General features: G+C 33.7%; 1 protein-coding gene across 1 annotated transcript in view; it reads left to right on the forward strand.

Annotated features, from left to right (window-relative positions):
• PIGK (phosphatidylinositol glycan anchor biosynthesis class K) overlaps window positions 1–17,099 on the forward strand; it is a 136,173-nt gene that overhangs the window by 32,132 nt on the left and 86,942 nt on the right. The window contains exons 4-8 of the mRNA XM_030865976.2: window positions 6,721–6,856; window positions 8,597–8,708; window positions 10,601–10,697; window positions 12,939–13,056; window positions 13,275–13,385. Coding sequence (XP_030721836.1) covers window positions 6,721–6,856; window positions 8,597–8,708; window positions 10,601–10,697; window positions 12,939–13,056; window positions 13,275–13,385 — 574 coding nt within the window. The remainder of the gene's footprint in view (window positions 1–6,720; window positions 6,857–8,596; window positions 8,709–10,600; window positions 10,698–12,938; window positions 13,057–13,274; window positions 13,386–17,099) is intronic.

A 17,099-nucleotide genomic window follows, 5' to 3' on the forward strand; every position in this document is an offset into this window, starting at 1 on the left:
CTCCTTGGATTTATCCTGTATGGGACTCTCTGTGCTTCCTGGACTTGATTGACTATCTCCTTTCCCATGTTAGGGAAGTTTTCAACTATAATCTCTTCAAATATATCCTCAGTCCCTTTATTTTGCTCTTCTTCTTCTGGGACCCCTATAATTCAAATGTCGGTGCCTTTAATGTTGTCCCAGAGGCTGTCCTCATTTCTTTTCATTCTCTTTTCTTTATTCTGCTCTGCAGTAGTTATTTCCACTATTTTATCTTCCAGGTCACTTATCTGTTCTCCTGCCTCAGTTATTCTGCTATTGATTCCTTGTAGAGAATTTTTAATTTCATTTATTTTTTTGTTCATCATTGTTTGTCAGCTCTCTAGTTCTTCTAGGTCCTTTTAAACGTTTCTTGTATTTTCTCCATTCTATTTCCAAGATTTTGGATCATCTTTACTATCATTACTCTGAATTCTTTTTCAGGTAGACTGCTTATTTCCTCTTCAGTCATTTGGTCTGGTGGGTTTTTACCTTGCTCCTGCATCTGCTTCTCATTTCTTTGTCTTCTCATTTTGTTTAACTTACCGTGTTTGGGGTCTCCTTTTCACAGGCTGCAGGTTCGTAGTTCCTGTTGTTTTTGTCATCTGCCCCCGTTGGCTAAGGTTGTTTCAGTGGTTTGTGTAGGCTTCCTGGTGGAGGGGACTGGTGCCTGTGTTCCTGTGGGTTGGGCTGGATCTTATCTTACTGGTGGGCAGGGCCATGTCCAATGGTGTTTTTTGGGGTGTCTGTGACCTTATTATGATTTTAGGCAGCCTCTCTGCTAATGGGTGGGCTTGTGTTCCTGTCTTGCTAGTTGTTTGGCATGGGGCGTCCAGCTCTGGAGCTTGCTGGCTTTGGGTGGAGCTGGGTCTTAGCTTTGAGACAGGGATGTCTGGGAGAGCTCTCACTGGTTGATATTATGTGGGGCTGAGAGGTCTCTGGTGGACCAGTGTCCTGAATTCTGTTCTCCCACCTCAGAGGCTCAGGCCTGATCCCTGGCTGGAACACCAGTACCCTGTCAGCCACATGATAATCATTCTTTCCAGTGGTGGACCAACAGTGAGACAGGGAGAGTGGTTTGTCCAAGCTAAAATCCAGCTGGAGGAGGTCATGGAGAGGACATAACGGCTGGTTGAACAGAGAGGTGGATGCAGGCAATTCCGTGACTTGACTATTGGGTTAGTGGAGGCGCCTTCCCCACAGCAACATTCGTTATTTTGACCATTTCTGTGAGCCATCCAAAAGGTTCGAGAAATATAATAACTTGTAGTTTTGCTAATATAATGCACAGATTTGAATTTCAAGCCTTGAAGCTGGTGTGCTTGACTAAGTCAGTAAATTAAATAGTTAGTGGGAAGGTGAGCAATGGAAAACAGGAAAAAAGAGATGGAAAACTTGTCTACACAATACTAATTTTAGCTCTGATAAGAGAAGGGAAGGAATGGATGGGGCACCTCTGCTGCTTACCTCCTCCTCCATTATAGGAAGAGTGGTTAATATTGGGCAGTGTTTGGAAGCAGAGATAAGAGCAGTCAAGACTTAGGTGTAGGCTATAGGTTCAGGTGCAGATGGCTGAGAGTGAAAATGGCAGGCTTGGTGGCTGAAAAGACGTTGGTGAGAGAAGGGCCAGTAGCAGGATGTAATCCCAATGCCTTTCTGTAAGAAGAGAGTCAGGGGCTTTAGAGAATTGATTGGAGAATGTCTAGAACATTAGCCTCTGTATCTCTTTGATGTTCTGTTCTCTGATTTTTGCATTTAAGTGGACATTTAAATTTTTCAGTTATACCTTACTACTTTTAAAGGAGAAATTACATACCCTAGTGCTGTTCTTCAATTTAAGAGTTTGCTATGGTCTCTGGATGGTTCCATTTAGAATTTCAAGGGCCTATTTTATGTTAGTTATTTGCCGTAAATATTGAACAGCAATAATGAGTGCATGCATTTAACTTAATTATCTGAGTTGATTAAATTATCAATATAAAACAAAACACACCATTAAATTCTTTCAAATTCCAGTTCACATAGTGTCAGGGTAATGCAGAATTACTAAAAGCAAAGGTTCATGTCACACAAAATGGGTTTGACTTCAAACTCCACTACTTACTAGCTGTGTGACCTGGGACATGTTACTTAACTTCTTTGTGCCTCAGTTTCATAACCTGTAAAACAGGTATGATAATAATATGTATCTTGGAAATAATGTATGAGATAATGCCTGTAATGTGCTTATTTTATTAGTGCAATGCTGGAGATATACCAAGTGCTCAATAAATGTTATTTATTATTGTATTATACTAAACCCCATGTGACTTACATATATGAGCCTATAGCTACCTAGCTCAACCCTTATGTAACATGTTTGTTGCTGTTGAGTTCCTGTCTCTGCAGTGCAGTTTTTTGAGTTTTATTTCTAATAATATAAGGGCAGAATACCTGGTATCATATAGTCTTACAATGCCAAATATTTACAATTTGGCAAATTGAAAGTAATTCAGAAAGTCTTTATGGTCCAACACCTGTGGCTAGCAGATTTGTTATGATTAGTTTTGTAGAGCATTGGTGGCGAGATTTGTTAACTTGGCGATTCCTCAAGACATGGAAGAAAAGGAAGAAGAAAAGCCAAAAGTAAATTACTCTGGCATCAAGCTAACAATTATATAACAAAATTTGTTGAATTTGCTTGGTCCCGTAGTCATTAGATTGCTGCAGAAGAGGTAACCCACAGAACATTCTGAATAATTTATGTCAGGAAAAAAAAGTAACACTTATGAGCAGAAACTCAGAGATTTAAGAGAGCATCAAAGATCTCTGTGATCCTCAAATCCTCAGTTGCTTTAATTTCAACTACTATTCTAGATTGGGATGATGATATTGAAGATAAGCTTGGTGTAGGTTGCTAAAGATGCTCTAAGGTAGTATTATCTGATTAGTAGCGTGGTTAAAGAATGTATAGCAATTTTAAGTGAATGGTTTAAAAACATTTTCACCAATATAGTAATTTATTTAAATTTCATTTAGTGAAAAATTTTTCTTATGGTAATACCAGCCTGTTATAAATGAAAAGTTATGCTTTTTGAAACGTCATACTCTAATGGTCTAGAGCAGTGAAAGATTATCTATTTAAAATTTTTTTTTTTTTTTTTTTTTTTTTACCCATTGGTTACTGGTTCCTGACTGGGCCAAGGAAGAATTTCAGGGAGGAGGGTAAAGAATGGCCGAGCAGCCCTGATACAGGGCTTACCTGTTCCTTCAATGTTAGACAAACATAATAATGGGAAAGGATTTATTTCAGACCATTTTCCACTCACATATGTTTCTAGAACTGGGTTTCATGCCTTCTTTTTTGAGAGGTATTAAAATTTCTTTTTCATTTTGATGATCTTTAAAATCTATTTAAGCATGATCAGGGTACTCTATTGGATCAGACACCAAATAGTGGTAAGGGAAGAAAATTTTAGCAGTTTCTTTATGTTTCTTTTTTTTAATCTATAAAAGAATGAAGTTGTGCTTCACTAATATTTATTATATATATTTGAAATAGCAAATACATATGACTTACAAATTAGTAGATATATATATATACACACATGTGTGTCCTCACATTTTTTTTAACTAACAGGAGTGAGTGTATGATTTAAACAATGTGGAAACTACTTATATAAATAACCACTGTATTTGTTTCAAACCCAGTTTGAACTTTATACAATTTCAGTGCTCACCTTTTGGTTTTGTGCTGAGAGAAGGCCATACCATATGCTTTGTTGTGTGATGTAGGTTTTGCTGGGCCTTGAGTAAAGTGTGAGAGTTGAGTCATCACACATGGTAGTAGAGGATTGCCAAACTGTAAGAATATCATATTCTTCTATCAGTTGGATATATTTGAGGGATTTTTGTCTTAATTTTAATAAGATAACAAAGCAACTTGCTATCGTTATTTATAGGAATGTAGTAGTGTGTCTTCAATACCCACTCAGTGAAGACTTAAATAACTGCTGTGATGTTAACCTGATATTCAGGTGAAAAAGGCACTTTAAGGAGATAACAAGTTAGATCTCATGATAACTGGTGTCCAAAGAGTGTTTGTTGGCAAAAGCCTTAGTTAAATGTAAGATCTGATTATCCTGAACAGTAAACAGAGCATGGAAATTATGAATGGCATTTTGTGCAACATACTTTTGTGAACAGATATATTCTATATCATAAAATTATATAGTAGTGTGGATGTCAAAATATAGAAAAAAATGAAGTGTAGAACCAGGCCTGAAGTTAACCTCTTTCTCCTGTTAAATATAACAGCAGTCATTTAATTTCAGCAAAATAACATCATCCTTCAAATGGAATTAATGTTCTTAGAATATTATTAGTTTAGTAGTTTATAATTTTTAGTACTTTATAATTTTGTATTTATTTTTAGTTTTGTAAGAAATATAAGCCTAAGGAGTTTATTTTCATGTATATATTTAAGTATCATTTTACAAATAATTTTATGCTTGGGCCAGGTGAAAGGGTTTTTTTCTCCAGAAAAGAGTTCTGAACTTTCAGAAACAGTGCATTAGAATATGTGGTTGAATTTCTAAACCTTTGAAAATTCAGTCTGTTTTCTGTCCTGTTTTTTATTTATTATCTACAGATATAATGAATTTTTTTTTAATTTATTTTTTTTTGTGGTACGCGGGCCTCTCACTGTTGTGGCCTCTCCCGTTGCGGAGCCCAGGCTCCGGACGCGCAGGCTCAGCGGCCATGGCTCATGAGCGCAGCCGCTCCGTGGCATGTGGGATCTTCCCGGACCGGGGCATGAACCCGTGCCCCCTGCATTGGCAGGAGGACTCTTCAACCACTGCGCCACCAGGGAAGCCCTATAATGAATTTTTTAATGATATATTGATTATGTTAACCAAAGGTTATAGTGTTGATTGAATTTATAATTTTAAGCTGAAGTGACTACTTCTTTATGAAATTGACATTGTATAGATATTAAGTAATCATTTCATTTCAAGGAACGAAATTAACCTTCAACCAAAAACATGACCTAAAGGAATATTTTTATTTTTATATTGAGATTTATAGGTCAGTTCATTCTTGTTTAATAGTGGCTTATAACAGAAAAGATATGATTGATAATAACAATATAAATCATTTTAAGTTATTAAAATGCGAAGATATATTTTCCATTTTAAGAGGAATAACTTTCACCATTCTGTGAGTATGAATCAGTAACAGCTGAAGATCTGATCTTTGAATGTGGCAGTGTTGGAACCCTTTCAAAATAGAAACCTAGCCAATTTTCAAGAAAAATCACAGTGTTTCAGTTCTGAACTTTAATGTATTTGGACCATATGCAGCAGAACATTTTCTTCTTGCTACCTCTTGCCAAACTAATTACATATGCCACATTAATTTTTCCCTTATGTTTGGGAAGCTCAAGTATATTGTAGAATAAAGAATTGCCTGATTCATGTTCACCAGTTTTAATGGAAAGATCAAGATGAGAAGCATTTAATTAAAGAGAGACTTTGTAATTTTCTCTCAAAGAAAATAAAAGCAAAAATGAAAATGTTTCATTCACTCAATGAATGTTCATTGAATACCTACTATATGCCAAGCTGTATTACTAAGCCTGAGTGATACAGTGGTGAACAGGACAGATAAAAGCCCCTGCCCTCAGAGAGATGCTCATATTCTAATGGGAGGGGGTAGTGGGAGAAGATGGGGATTTCAGATTCGTAAATGACCTATAGGAAAGAAAACTTGAAGTGAAAATAGAGTACCTTAGCTGAGATTTGAATGATATGAAGATTTGGTAGGAGAGAAGTCTAAATTTGGTCAGTAGCCCCTGAATTGGGAAAGGCTTGGCATATTCCTGGAACAGTATGGAAGTAACATCGTGAACATGGATGCTAGGGGCTGAAGTTAGAGAGACAGACAGAGACCACATTGAGCCTTTTAGACCATGTAAGGAATTTCTGTTTTCCTCTAATTATAATGGGGAGTTCTTGAACGGTTTTAAGTGAGAAAGTTTAGTGATTTGACTTGTTTAAGGAAGGTCACTCTGGTGGCTATAAGGGGAATGAACCATGGGAGGGTGAGAGTGGAAGTGGGAAGCCAGGTGGGAGCTAATCCAGCACCTAGTCCAGCATCATCTAGAGATGATGGTGGCTGGTGTCAGGGAGATGGAGTGGAGCCAGTGAAGAATGACTGCATTGGAGATGTGTTCCTGTGGTACAGTGATTACACTTGCTGATGAATTGCATGTTTTCATACTTAAGCATTTGAGATTCTGAAAAGTAGATTCTTTGGAATATCATAGTTTAACTCAGTAAGTCTTGAGAGTTTCAAATATTATTAAAATTGAAAAAAATGTTTTGGGAGGACAGTGTAGCTCCTTCATCTTAGCTTCCTTTTGCTATATGGCATAAAGTATACTCTGTTGGGAAAAAAAATTAAGTAAGTTAATTTCAAGTTCTGCGGATAAGTTCGTGACAGATTGTTCTAATTTCTCGACTTTAAAACTTATACTACATAAAGATATGAAAAAAATAATTAAAGCTCTTTTAAATATGTCCTCAATAATTATTTTGAGTTAATTTTAATAAAGAAAGAATGAAGATAATTACCATATTATATAAATAGAATATATTTGTTTTTACCTTTCTGGTTTTATTTAAATAGTACACTATATTTACTGAAAATTTTTTTTCCTAGTCACATTGTTCTGATGCTTGCAGATGATATGGCATGCAACCCTAGAAATCCTAAACCAGCTACAGTGTTTAGTCACAAGAATATGGAATTAAATGTGTATGGAGATGATGTGGAAGTGGATTATAGAAGTTATGAGGTAAATTGTTTAGTTTAGCAACAGTTTTGAAATATTTTCACTTTTAAGCTTTAAAATAGTGGTAGAATAAAATAATCTTATTCTTTTTCTTTAAACTTTGTACATGATTGTCACTGAAACCTTGCTATAATTCTGTTTCTGGAGTTCATATTAAGGAAACAATATATGAATAAAACTATCACAGCATGAATATTTCATATATGTATCTAGGATAGAACAACTTTATCTTGGCTTCTATATTAGAGTATTTTATTGATGTTTAATGTATCAACATTCTTTTATAGTAAGTATATTCTTTGTTTTTCATATTTTATCTAAAATTTCAAGTTTTATATTTTTAGTAAGTATATTGTGAAAATACTAAAGTGACTAACACTACTTAGAGGTAATCACTTTTAATATGCTTCCAGTGTTTTTAGCATGTATGATTAAAAATAAAAATGTAAATTTGGAAAAATGGCATTATACTATATTTTCTCCCTTTGAAACTTCATTTTAAATTTAATAAATTGTATGTTTAAAATTTGAAGTCTTCCTTGATGAAGTCTTCCTCAATAATCCTTCCCCTTTTACCAAGTTTACCAAAAGTAAGACACAATTTCCCATGTTCCCAGACCTGTTTTGAAGCAATTTAAAAAGAATATCTTTTCCCAGGCTGTAAGCTGCTTGAGAACATGGCCTGTATCTTATGTATCTTACACCTAGAGAGTTCCTGTAACCTTCTGAAGGCACTCAAAAATGTTTGTTCAACAGTTAAATGTTTATGAATGCTGGACTTTTAATTGTTTATTTAGTCATTATAAAATGTAGACCAAATACTTCCCTTCCTTATTAGCTAACAAGAAGTCCTGTTAAAGAAAAACACTTAGCATTTTGCTGTCTTCTGGGAAAAATGTAAACCAAATAGCTTACACACACACACACACACACACACACACACACACACACACACACACACACACACACACACACACACACTTACATACTCATGATCTAGGGAAAAGTCGAACAAGAAAGCTGGATTGATTTTCTGCTTTTTAAATTTAGATCTGTATAGTATAACTTCAAATTAGCATTATACTCCCAAGACCTTAAATATCTTTCAAAGAATCCCAGATGTCCAGAAATTCCTGGTTGGGAAATCTGGTTTACAGTGTTATGAATTTTTTACATGTTAAAGATACCCCTAATGAAATTTAAGTAACAAAATGCATTAAAAAATCAAAGATGCATAATTTGGGAATTATTTATGGATCTATACTTATGGTTTTATTTTTATAATTTATTATGGACCTGTTTTTCACTGTTAATCTAGAATTGACTAAGTAGTTGCACATATTAATTGCAATAGTTATAATGTTGTTGAATTTATTTATGTTTTTATATTTTGTTTCTTCCCAAAGAATTGCCTGTGAAGACAGACTGATAATCTTTACGTTTTTGGCAATATTTTGTATAGTATTTGAATTTTTAAATGTATAATTAACCTATTTTTCCCCAAGGTAGTTTTTATTTGTTAGTTTTTAGTATTTTTTAAAAAATGGAAACAAAGTTAGTTTGAGGTATACATTTAAATAAATATATTTTAATTGAGTTATATTTCTCTTTAGGTTTTATTTTCAGTTTAGAGGTAATGCTGAGTAATACATAGAGAAAGAAGAAGGAATATTTTTGAAAGTAAAAAACAATTATCAGGTTTCCCTCAATTCTATTTCATCTGATTTTTCACTTATTTTTCAGGTAACCGTGGAAAATTTTTTACGGGTATTAACTGGGAGGATTCCATCTAGTACGCCTCGGTCAAAACGTCTTCTTTCTGATGATAGGAGTAATATTCTTATTTATATGACAGGTAATTTCATAATTTAGATATTTAATGATAGCATATGTTGCAACTCTTTTCAAAAAGGAATTTGTGTGGAAAGAAATTTAAACATCTTAAATTATTTTGGTTCAAGTAGTTTGATAGTTTGTTATGAAGTTCTCTTTTCTCATAATGTATAACAACTTGAAATGATATTTTAGAACAGTGTATTACTCATCAACTGATGATAAAATAGGTGCAGAATGATTCTTAGATGTCATACAGCAAGACAGTGACCCCTAATTAGTGGTCTTCTTTTATCATGTTGCATTTATTTACAGCTTTTAAAATACAATCAATTTATAAACTTTCTAAATTAACCCAGCAAGTTAATGAAGTCAGAAAAATTTTCATTTTAGTTTATCTGACATTTACAAGAAATTTTAAAGTTTTTGTGGCAAATAGGATGAAGTACAGTCTTGTAGCTTGGCTTTATTTGATGTACTAAACAAAAGGTTTTACATTTTTTTCTGAGTCTGTAGATCCTCTTTCAGGATAACTCCAGGTATGGGAGAAATTCCAGTATCTAAGAAAGAATTGGCAAACCCTGGCCCATGGAAGGGCTACTGTTTTGGAAGTAAAGTTTTATTAGAGCATAGTTGTAACCATTTGTTTTGTGTATTGTCTGTGGCTGCTTTTACATTACAGTGGTAGAGTCCAGGAGTTGCAACAGAGACCATATGGCTCACAAGTCTAAAACATTTACCACATGGCCCTTTACAGAAAAAGCTTGCCAACCCGTGTAAGAGAATGGGAAGGTTGATAATTATGATAATATGATAATAAAAACGGTAATAGCTAATATTTATTGAGGCTTACTATACATCACGCAGTATTCTTAATCATTGTGTATATTAGTTCATTTCATCCTCAAAACAATCTAAAGATTTAGGTGCCGATTTTCAGGGCTGTCATATATGGTTGTGTGGGTTGTGCACTGCATATAAGTGTCTGGCTCGGGTGGTGAGTGGGAGCTGAGATCTAGTATATGTTTACATTTACTCAGCTGTGTGCCCTGCTATAAAGTTGTGTCTAATGGGAGAGAGAAATATTCCTCTTCCCTTAACCCACCCTAAGGCATAGCCACTAACCACTTTTGAGCTTACAGGACTACTTATATTCAGTGGGAGCACTGAAACACACAGATTTTTCTACTTTGTTACCCAGTGGGAAGTACCTTTTTAAAATCTGCACAAAGGACATATATAGACACGCTAATGATGACCTTACTGATACATTTCTTACTTTACATCTGAGGAAACTGAGGCCTAGAAAGGTTAAGTTACTTGCCTAAAATAACACAGTCATTAAGTAGTAAAGCTAGTGTTTGTGTCCAGGCAGACTGGCTCTATCATGCATTCTAAATGTCATAATCTTCTGGTCAACTCTCATTAGACAGTGGTTGATGATTGTGAAAACATCAAGTTTTAGGTGAGAACTACACTTCCTATTGATATAGCATTTCAAGTATATACTGTGAATAGTGCTAGCTTACCATGGGACTAGCTAGTGTCTTCAACTCCTTTCTCACCAAAAATGTTTGCCTGGTATTTGAGAAATTTTTATCTATGGAAACTCATTTCTGACATAATAATGGAGCCAGTGAAAAAAGTATAAATGTGTTTTTCTAAAACTGAATGATAGAAAATCTTTTAAATATATGTTATATCTACTATTTTGTACATAGTCTATCATTATTCTCTTTAATTGGTATAGCAGAAAATTAAATTTATTTGTTTTTACAGTACTTTTTATTTTAGAGTATAAAATAACAAGTGATATTAAAATATTGCCATGAATGAAGTGAATGTTTATATCTGGATGTGTGCAGTTTGCATTAAAAACAGTGTCTGTTTGATCTTTCTGACTCTTCCTATAAGGACATGGTGGAAACGGTTTCTTGAAATTTCAAGATTCTGAAGAAATTACCAACATAGAACTTGCAGATGCTTTTGAACAAATGTGGCAAAAAAGACGGTAATTGACAAATGACTACTTTTCATAAGATAGATTAGTACCTAATTTTTCCATGGTTAGTAGATTTATAAATCTTATGAGATCTAAACTTATTTTAATAAGTCATTTCTTCTACTCTAGATTTATGTTTGTTATTTCTATTGAACTGAACTATTTTTTATTTTTTTAGAAATTGTACATTGCAGCAGTAGTTTTATTATATTTTACAGAAGTATGAACTGAATTCTTTTTAGAAGAAAAATTTGGGTTTCTTAAAGAGCATGGAAAGAAATTCACGTGTTAAGATCATATCTCTTGTTATTGCTCATCCTGTTTGGAGGAAATAAGAGTCCCACCAACCAAGTTCCCCATTATTTAGGGGGATTGTGAACATATATTTATTTTTCATCTTGTACTTATTCTTTTTGCACAATCTTGGGCCCTCCAAGTAATAGGAATACATTATTTCTTCTTTGGAAAAAAGATGCTGAAATTAGGATTAGTATAAAATTTGTAGCAACTCACATTAAGGATGATATATTGTTAGTAATCCGTGATAAGCACCCTTTTAGTTGAAAGTTGTCATATGAACTTAAGTGAATTTAAAGTAGCAATTGAACTGCTTTTAAATTAATTACCCTCAATAAATACTTATTGCTTACCTTCTGAGCATGTGGCACAGAGGGGAATATGATGCTTATTGTGCCTTCAAAGTTTTTAAAATCTAGTAGAAAAGAGAAATGTGTACACAACTCTGCTACAAATTAAATATTCTAAATTCTGAATTATAGGCATAAGGAGAATGTATAGAAGTGTTGAAGAGGAAGCTTTTGCTTGGTACTGGTTTTATCTTATTCATAGCTTACATTTATTGAAGGTATACTAGGTGCTGGGCACTGTTATATAATGTGTTGTTCTGTTTAATTTTAATAACACCATGAGGCAGATATTGTTATTATTCCCATTTTTACAAATGTGTAAATTGAGGCACAGATAGATTAAATAACTTGCCAAACTTTATACAGCTCATAAGTGCCAGTACTAGAATTCACATCCAAGTGGGCCTGTCCCAGAGCTTACTCTCTTAATTGTTTTACTGTACTGCCTCTCATAACCTTAGATGTTTATGATCCCCAGGGGTGTCCACAGATTTTTGTCTGAGAACAAATGTGTCATATTAATCGTGCCTTCTATCCCTTGCCTAGATAATATTAAGATTCCATGCTTTCTTTTTTAGGTGTAGTGTTAGCTGTTTACTTAGATCCAATGTCTGAGAGAAACCTCTGAGAAAATGTTATTTGCTCCCTGTTTTCACCTTCACCAACTAGGCAGCTAAAATATAGAGCTGATTTTGTTATTCTTTCACTTTAAAAAAGCCTTTGATTGCTTCTTCAAACTTACAGGTTAAGATCCAAACTTTGTACAGGATACTTTACAGGTTGACCCTGCCTTACCTTTTTGAAATGAATTTCTCTCCATTTTACCAAATTAACTCTAAATCCAAGCTACACAATACAATTCCTTTTTCCTAAACATTTATACTTTTTTACATTTAGATGCCTTAATACAGGCTTTTTCCTCTGCTGGAAGGTGCTATTCCTCTCTTTGTTAAATAATATAACACTCACCCCTCACTGCCCTTGTCAGACATCACCTTTCCCTGACCTGCCTTTCCTTACAGTTTCCTCTGTTTCTTTCTCAGTGCTCTTGGAGCACTTTGACTTTGTTAGACTCTAAGCTCTGTGAGGGCAAGGACTATTGTATCCCCAGCTTAGTGTCAGGCACATTGTAGGCCTTCAATAAAATTTGTAACACTCATCACATTCTGATTTAGTTATATGTTTATGTGTCTGTCTTCCAATTAGATTTTAAGATCTTTGAGTATGGTGACTAAGTCATATATATATTTTTTCTGAATCTAGCTCAGTTTCTAGGACTGTGTGGGTGCCAGATAATGTTTTTTTGAATTGAACATGTGTTTGAATTCTGAATCTTGTGGCATAGATAAGGGAGGGGGAAGAAGTTGGGGCAGCCACTTTATGGCACAACTACTGCACTCTATTGAGGTGGTTCCCCTGGACAGGTTATACCTTTAATATTTCTCATATTAAATTTATATTGGGAATTCTATCAAAAAATCTCAAATTTTTAGCTAATGAAATGACTAAGATATGACTTAAACATCTTAGGGAAGTATTGTAAAATGTTAATGTATGTTTAACAGCATGATTCATGTCAAAGATATTATCACTTTTCTTTCAGCTACAATGAGCTATTGTTTATTATTGATACTTGTCAAGGAGCATCCATGTATGAGAGATTTTATTCTCCTAACATAATGGCTTTAGCTAGTAGCCAAGTGGGAGAAGATTCACTCTCGGTAGGTGCATTTTTTCTTTCCCGTTTGTAAATGGCATTGTCTTTGGAATGTGTAGCTATTTCTAGGATCACTTATATGCTTTATAAATATATCTGTTGTTTCTTATTCTTCTTTATATCTTAGAGGGAAATTTTGATTATATTTAAAATATTTTGTTGTAATGTGATGATCCTATCTATTAGACATACACTTTTTTTTCCTTTGCTTTTTTTTTATAGCATCAACCTGATCCTGCAATTGGAGTCCATCTTATGGATAGATACACATTTTATGTCTTAGAATTTTTGGAGGAAATTAATCCAGCTAGCCAAACTAATATGAATGATCTTGTAAGTATTTGCTTGATTTGATTATAGCACAATAGCTATGCTAACCTTAATGTGGTAAGTGAAGTCTGTTATTCCTCGACTTCTAGGGTACTCTTCCATATGCTGAATGGTGGCCTTTTAAAGTGTTTTGAATCTCCCATTACAGTAGTATCTCTTTCTTTACTACAAGAGGCCTAAAACCTTAGCCTAGTTAACTTGCTATTCCTTGAGGTATTTTGCTATTCTCATTCATTTGCTCATGGTTTTTTTTCCCTACCAGAAGTCTCCTTTTTTAGATTCACATATTGAAATTCTACCTATTCTTTGGGAGTCAGATCAGATCCTACCTCCTCCAGGAGATCTTCTCATAGTCTTCTTGTTGGAATTTATGTAAAATAAGTAAAGCTACTCAGAGCTTTATTTCTTTTTTTTTTTTATGCCATTTGTCACAGTCTGTCTTTGTTTGGACTTACTAATTGAGTGTAAATGTTTTTCTCACTTAATGGGAAGTTCTTGAAGGAGAGAGGCCTCCTCTTACATATTTTTGTGCACCCTACAACTTCTAGCACCATGTTTTGATGTGGCCTGTTGAATTTAGTTCAACTTTTTTTCCTGAATTTTCTGCACTGATTGTCTCTTTTAAAATAAATCTACTTTGAAGTTGCTATCAAAAGTAAGCATAATAAAAAGCTTGAAATAGCAGTTCTAGACTGGATAATTACTGTGAATTAATGACTTTCATTCTTTTTCATTAATTTATATCTTAATTCGTTCACAAATATTTCTTGAGATTTTGCTAAGTGACAGGCACTGGCTGTACTCTAGAGATAGAGGCAGATACTGTCCCTGCTTTCATGGAGCTTTGGAATGAATGGGAGCCTGAGTAGATAGGGTTCTGGACTCTAGTATTTCATAAACCAAGCAGCTTTGTATTGATCTCTTTTATTATATAGAAACCTTTCAGGTAGATTTCTATTTATTAAAGAGGTTCAACTCTAAAATTCTGAAAACCACTGCTTTAAGCTATCAGATTTGATAACATCAAACTACTTACTACATTTTAAGTTTCGAAAGGGAATAACTGCCAACTAGGAATTCTGTAACTTGTAGGGTTATCATTCAGAATTGAAGGAGAGATTAGGAGTTTTCCAGATAAGCAAAACTAAGAGTTCATCACCATTTTATAAGAAATGTTAAAGGGACTTCTCTAAGCTAGAAAGAAAAGATACTAATCAATAGTAAGATAAGATATTAAATTAAAAATCTCACTGAAAAAGGTAAATAAAAAGGTAGTGGGTTAATCATTTATAAAGTCAGTACAAAGGGTAAAAGACAAAAGTCATAAAATTAATTTAAAATACAATACTTAGTTAAGGGATATATAAAATGAATAGATGTAAAATATGTTATCATAAATGTGTTGGGGAAGTAAAATATAAAGCTTTGGAATGTGTTCAAAATTAAGTTACTATAAACTTAAAGGAGATTGTTATATATGTAGGATGTTATGTGTGACCTATGGTAACCACAAACAAAAAACCTTTAGTAAATACACAAAAGTAAATGAAAAAGGAATTTAAAATAACTGTAAAGAAAACAGTCAAACAACAAGGGAAGAAAGAAAGAGAAGAATAAAGGAACAGAGATGAACTACAGAAACAGTGAGAAAACAATTAACAAAATGGCAGTAAGTAAATACCTATCAATAATTACTATAAATGTAAATGGACTAAATTCTCCAATCAAAAGACATAGGGGGGCTGAATGGATTAAAAAAAACAAGACCCTTCTCAATGCTCCTTACAAGACACTCACTTCAAATCTTAAGACACTCACAGTCTGAAAGTGAATGGATGGAAAAAGATACACCATGAAAATGAAAATGAAAAGGAAACTGGGGTAGTAATAGACTTCCAAACAAATACTGTAACAAGGGCATTACATAATACAAAGGGGTCAGTCCAACAGTCCAACAAGAGGATATAACATCTGTAAACATTTGTGCACCCAACATGGCACCACTTAAATATATAAATCAAATAGTAACGGAAGTAAAGGGAGAAATAGACGGTAATACAATAACAGTAGAGGACTTAATACCCCACTTAATATCAATGGATAGATCATCCAGACAGAAAATCAACAAGGAAACATTGGCCTTAAAAGACACCTTATATCAGATTGACTAAATAGATACATACAGAACATTCCATCCAAAACAAAAACAGCAAAATACACATTCAAGTGTACATGGAACATTCTGCAGGATAGATCACATGTTAGGCTATGGACCAAGTCTCAGTAAATTTAAGAAGTCTTAATAAATTTGAGCATCTTTTCTGATCACAACTGTATGAAACCAGAAATCAGTTATAAAAAGAAAACTGGAAAAAAACCCACAAAACATGTGGAGACTAAACAACATGCTGTTAAACAATCAGTGGGTTATCAAAGAAATCACAAAATACCTTGAGACAAATGCAAATGGAAAATCAACATTCCAAAATCTTTAGGATGCTGCTAGCGAAAGCAGTTTCTAAGAGGGAAGTTCATATTAATACTGACCTACCTCAAGAAACAAGAAAACTCTTAACCATCTAACTCATTTAAAGGAACTAGAAAAAGAAGAACAAACAAAGCCCGAAGTTAGTAGAAAGAAGGCAATAATAAAGATCAGAGCAGAAATAAATGAAATAACAGCTAAAGAGACAATAGAACAATCAATGAAACTAAGAGCTGGTTCTTTGAAAGATAAACAAAATTGGCAAATCTTTAGCCAAACAGATTCATCAAGGAAAAATGAGCCCAAATAAGTAAAATCAGAAAGGAAGGAGGAGAAATTACAGTCAATATCACAGAAATACAAAAGATCATAAGAGACTATTATGAACAATTATATGCCAACAAATTAGACAATCTAGAATTGGATAAATTCCTAGAAACATGCAGTCTTCCAAGACTAAATCATGAGGAATTAGAAAATCTGAATAGACCAATTACTAGTAATGAAATTAAATCAGTAATCCAAAAAAAAGAAAAAACGCCAACAAACAAAAGTCCAGGTCTAGGTGGCTTCATAGGTGATTCTGCCAAACATTTAAAGAAGGTAATACCCATCCTTGTCAAATTATTCCAAATAAAATAATACACACTTTGGATAATACACACTTCTTCAGTTTGAGAAGAAAGAAAGAACACTTCCAAAGTCATTTTATGAGACTAGAATTACCCTGACACCAAAGCAAAAGAATTGATGCTACAAAAAAAGAAAATTATTGGCCAATATCCCTGATGAATATAGATACAAAAATCCTCAACAAAATATTAGCAAACCAAATTCAACAATACATTAAAAGAATCATGCAGCATGATCAAGTGGGATTCATTCCAGGGATGCAAGTTTGGTTTAACACCTGCAAATCAATAATGTGATACACCACATTAACAAAATGACTGATTTGAATCATATGATCATTTCAATAGATGCAGAAAAAAGCATTTGACAATTTGACATCCATTTATGATAAAAACTTTACAAAGTTGGTATAGAGAGAATATATATACCTCAATATAATAAAGGCCATATATGACAAACTCACAGCTAACATTATACTCAGCAGTGAGAAACTGAGAAAGCTTTTTCCTCTAAGATTAGGAACAATACAGGGATGCCCACTCTTGCCACTTTTATCCATAGTGTTGGAAGTCTTAACCACAGAAATTAGTCAAGAAAGA

Source organism: Globicephala melas, chromosome 1 (genome assembly GCF_963455315.2).
Source record: "Globicephala melas chromosome 1, mGloMel1.2, whole genome shotgun sequence".
Taxonomy (NCBI): domain Eukaryota; kingdom Metazoa; phylum Chordata; class Mammalia; order Artiodactyla; family Delphinidae; genus Globicephala; species Globicephala melas.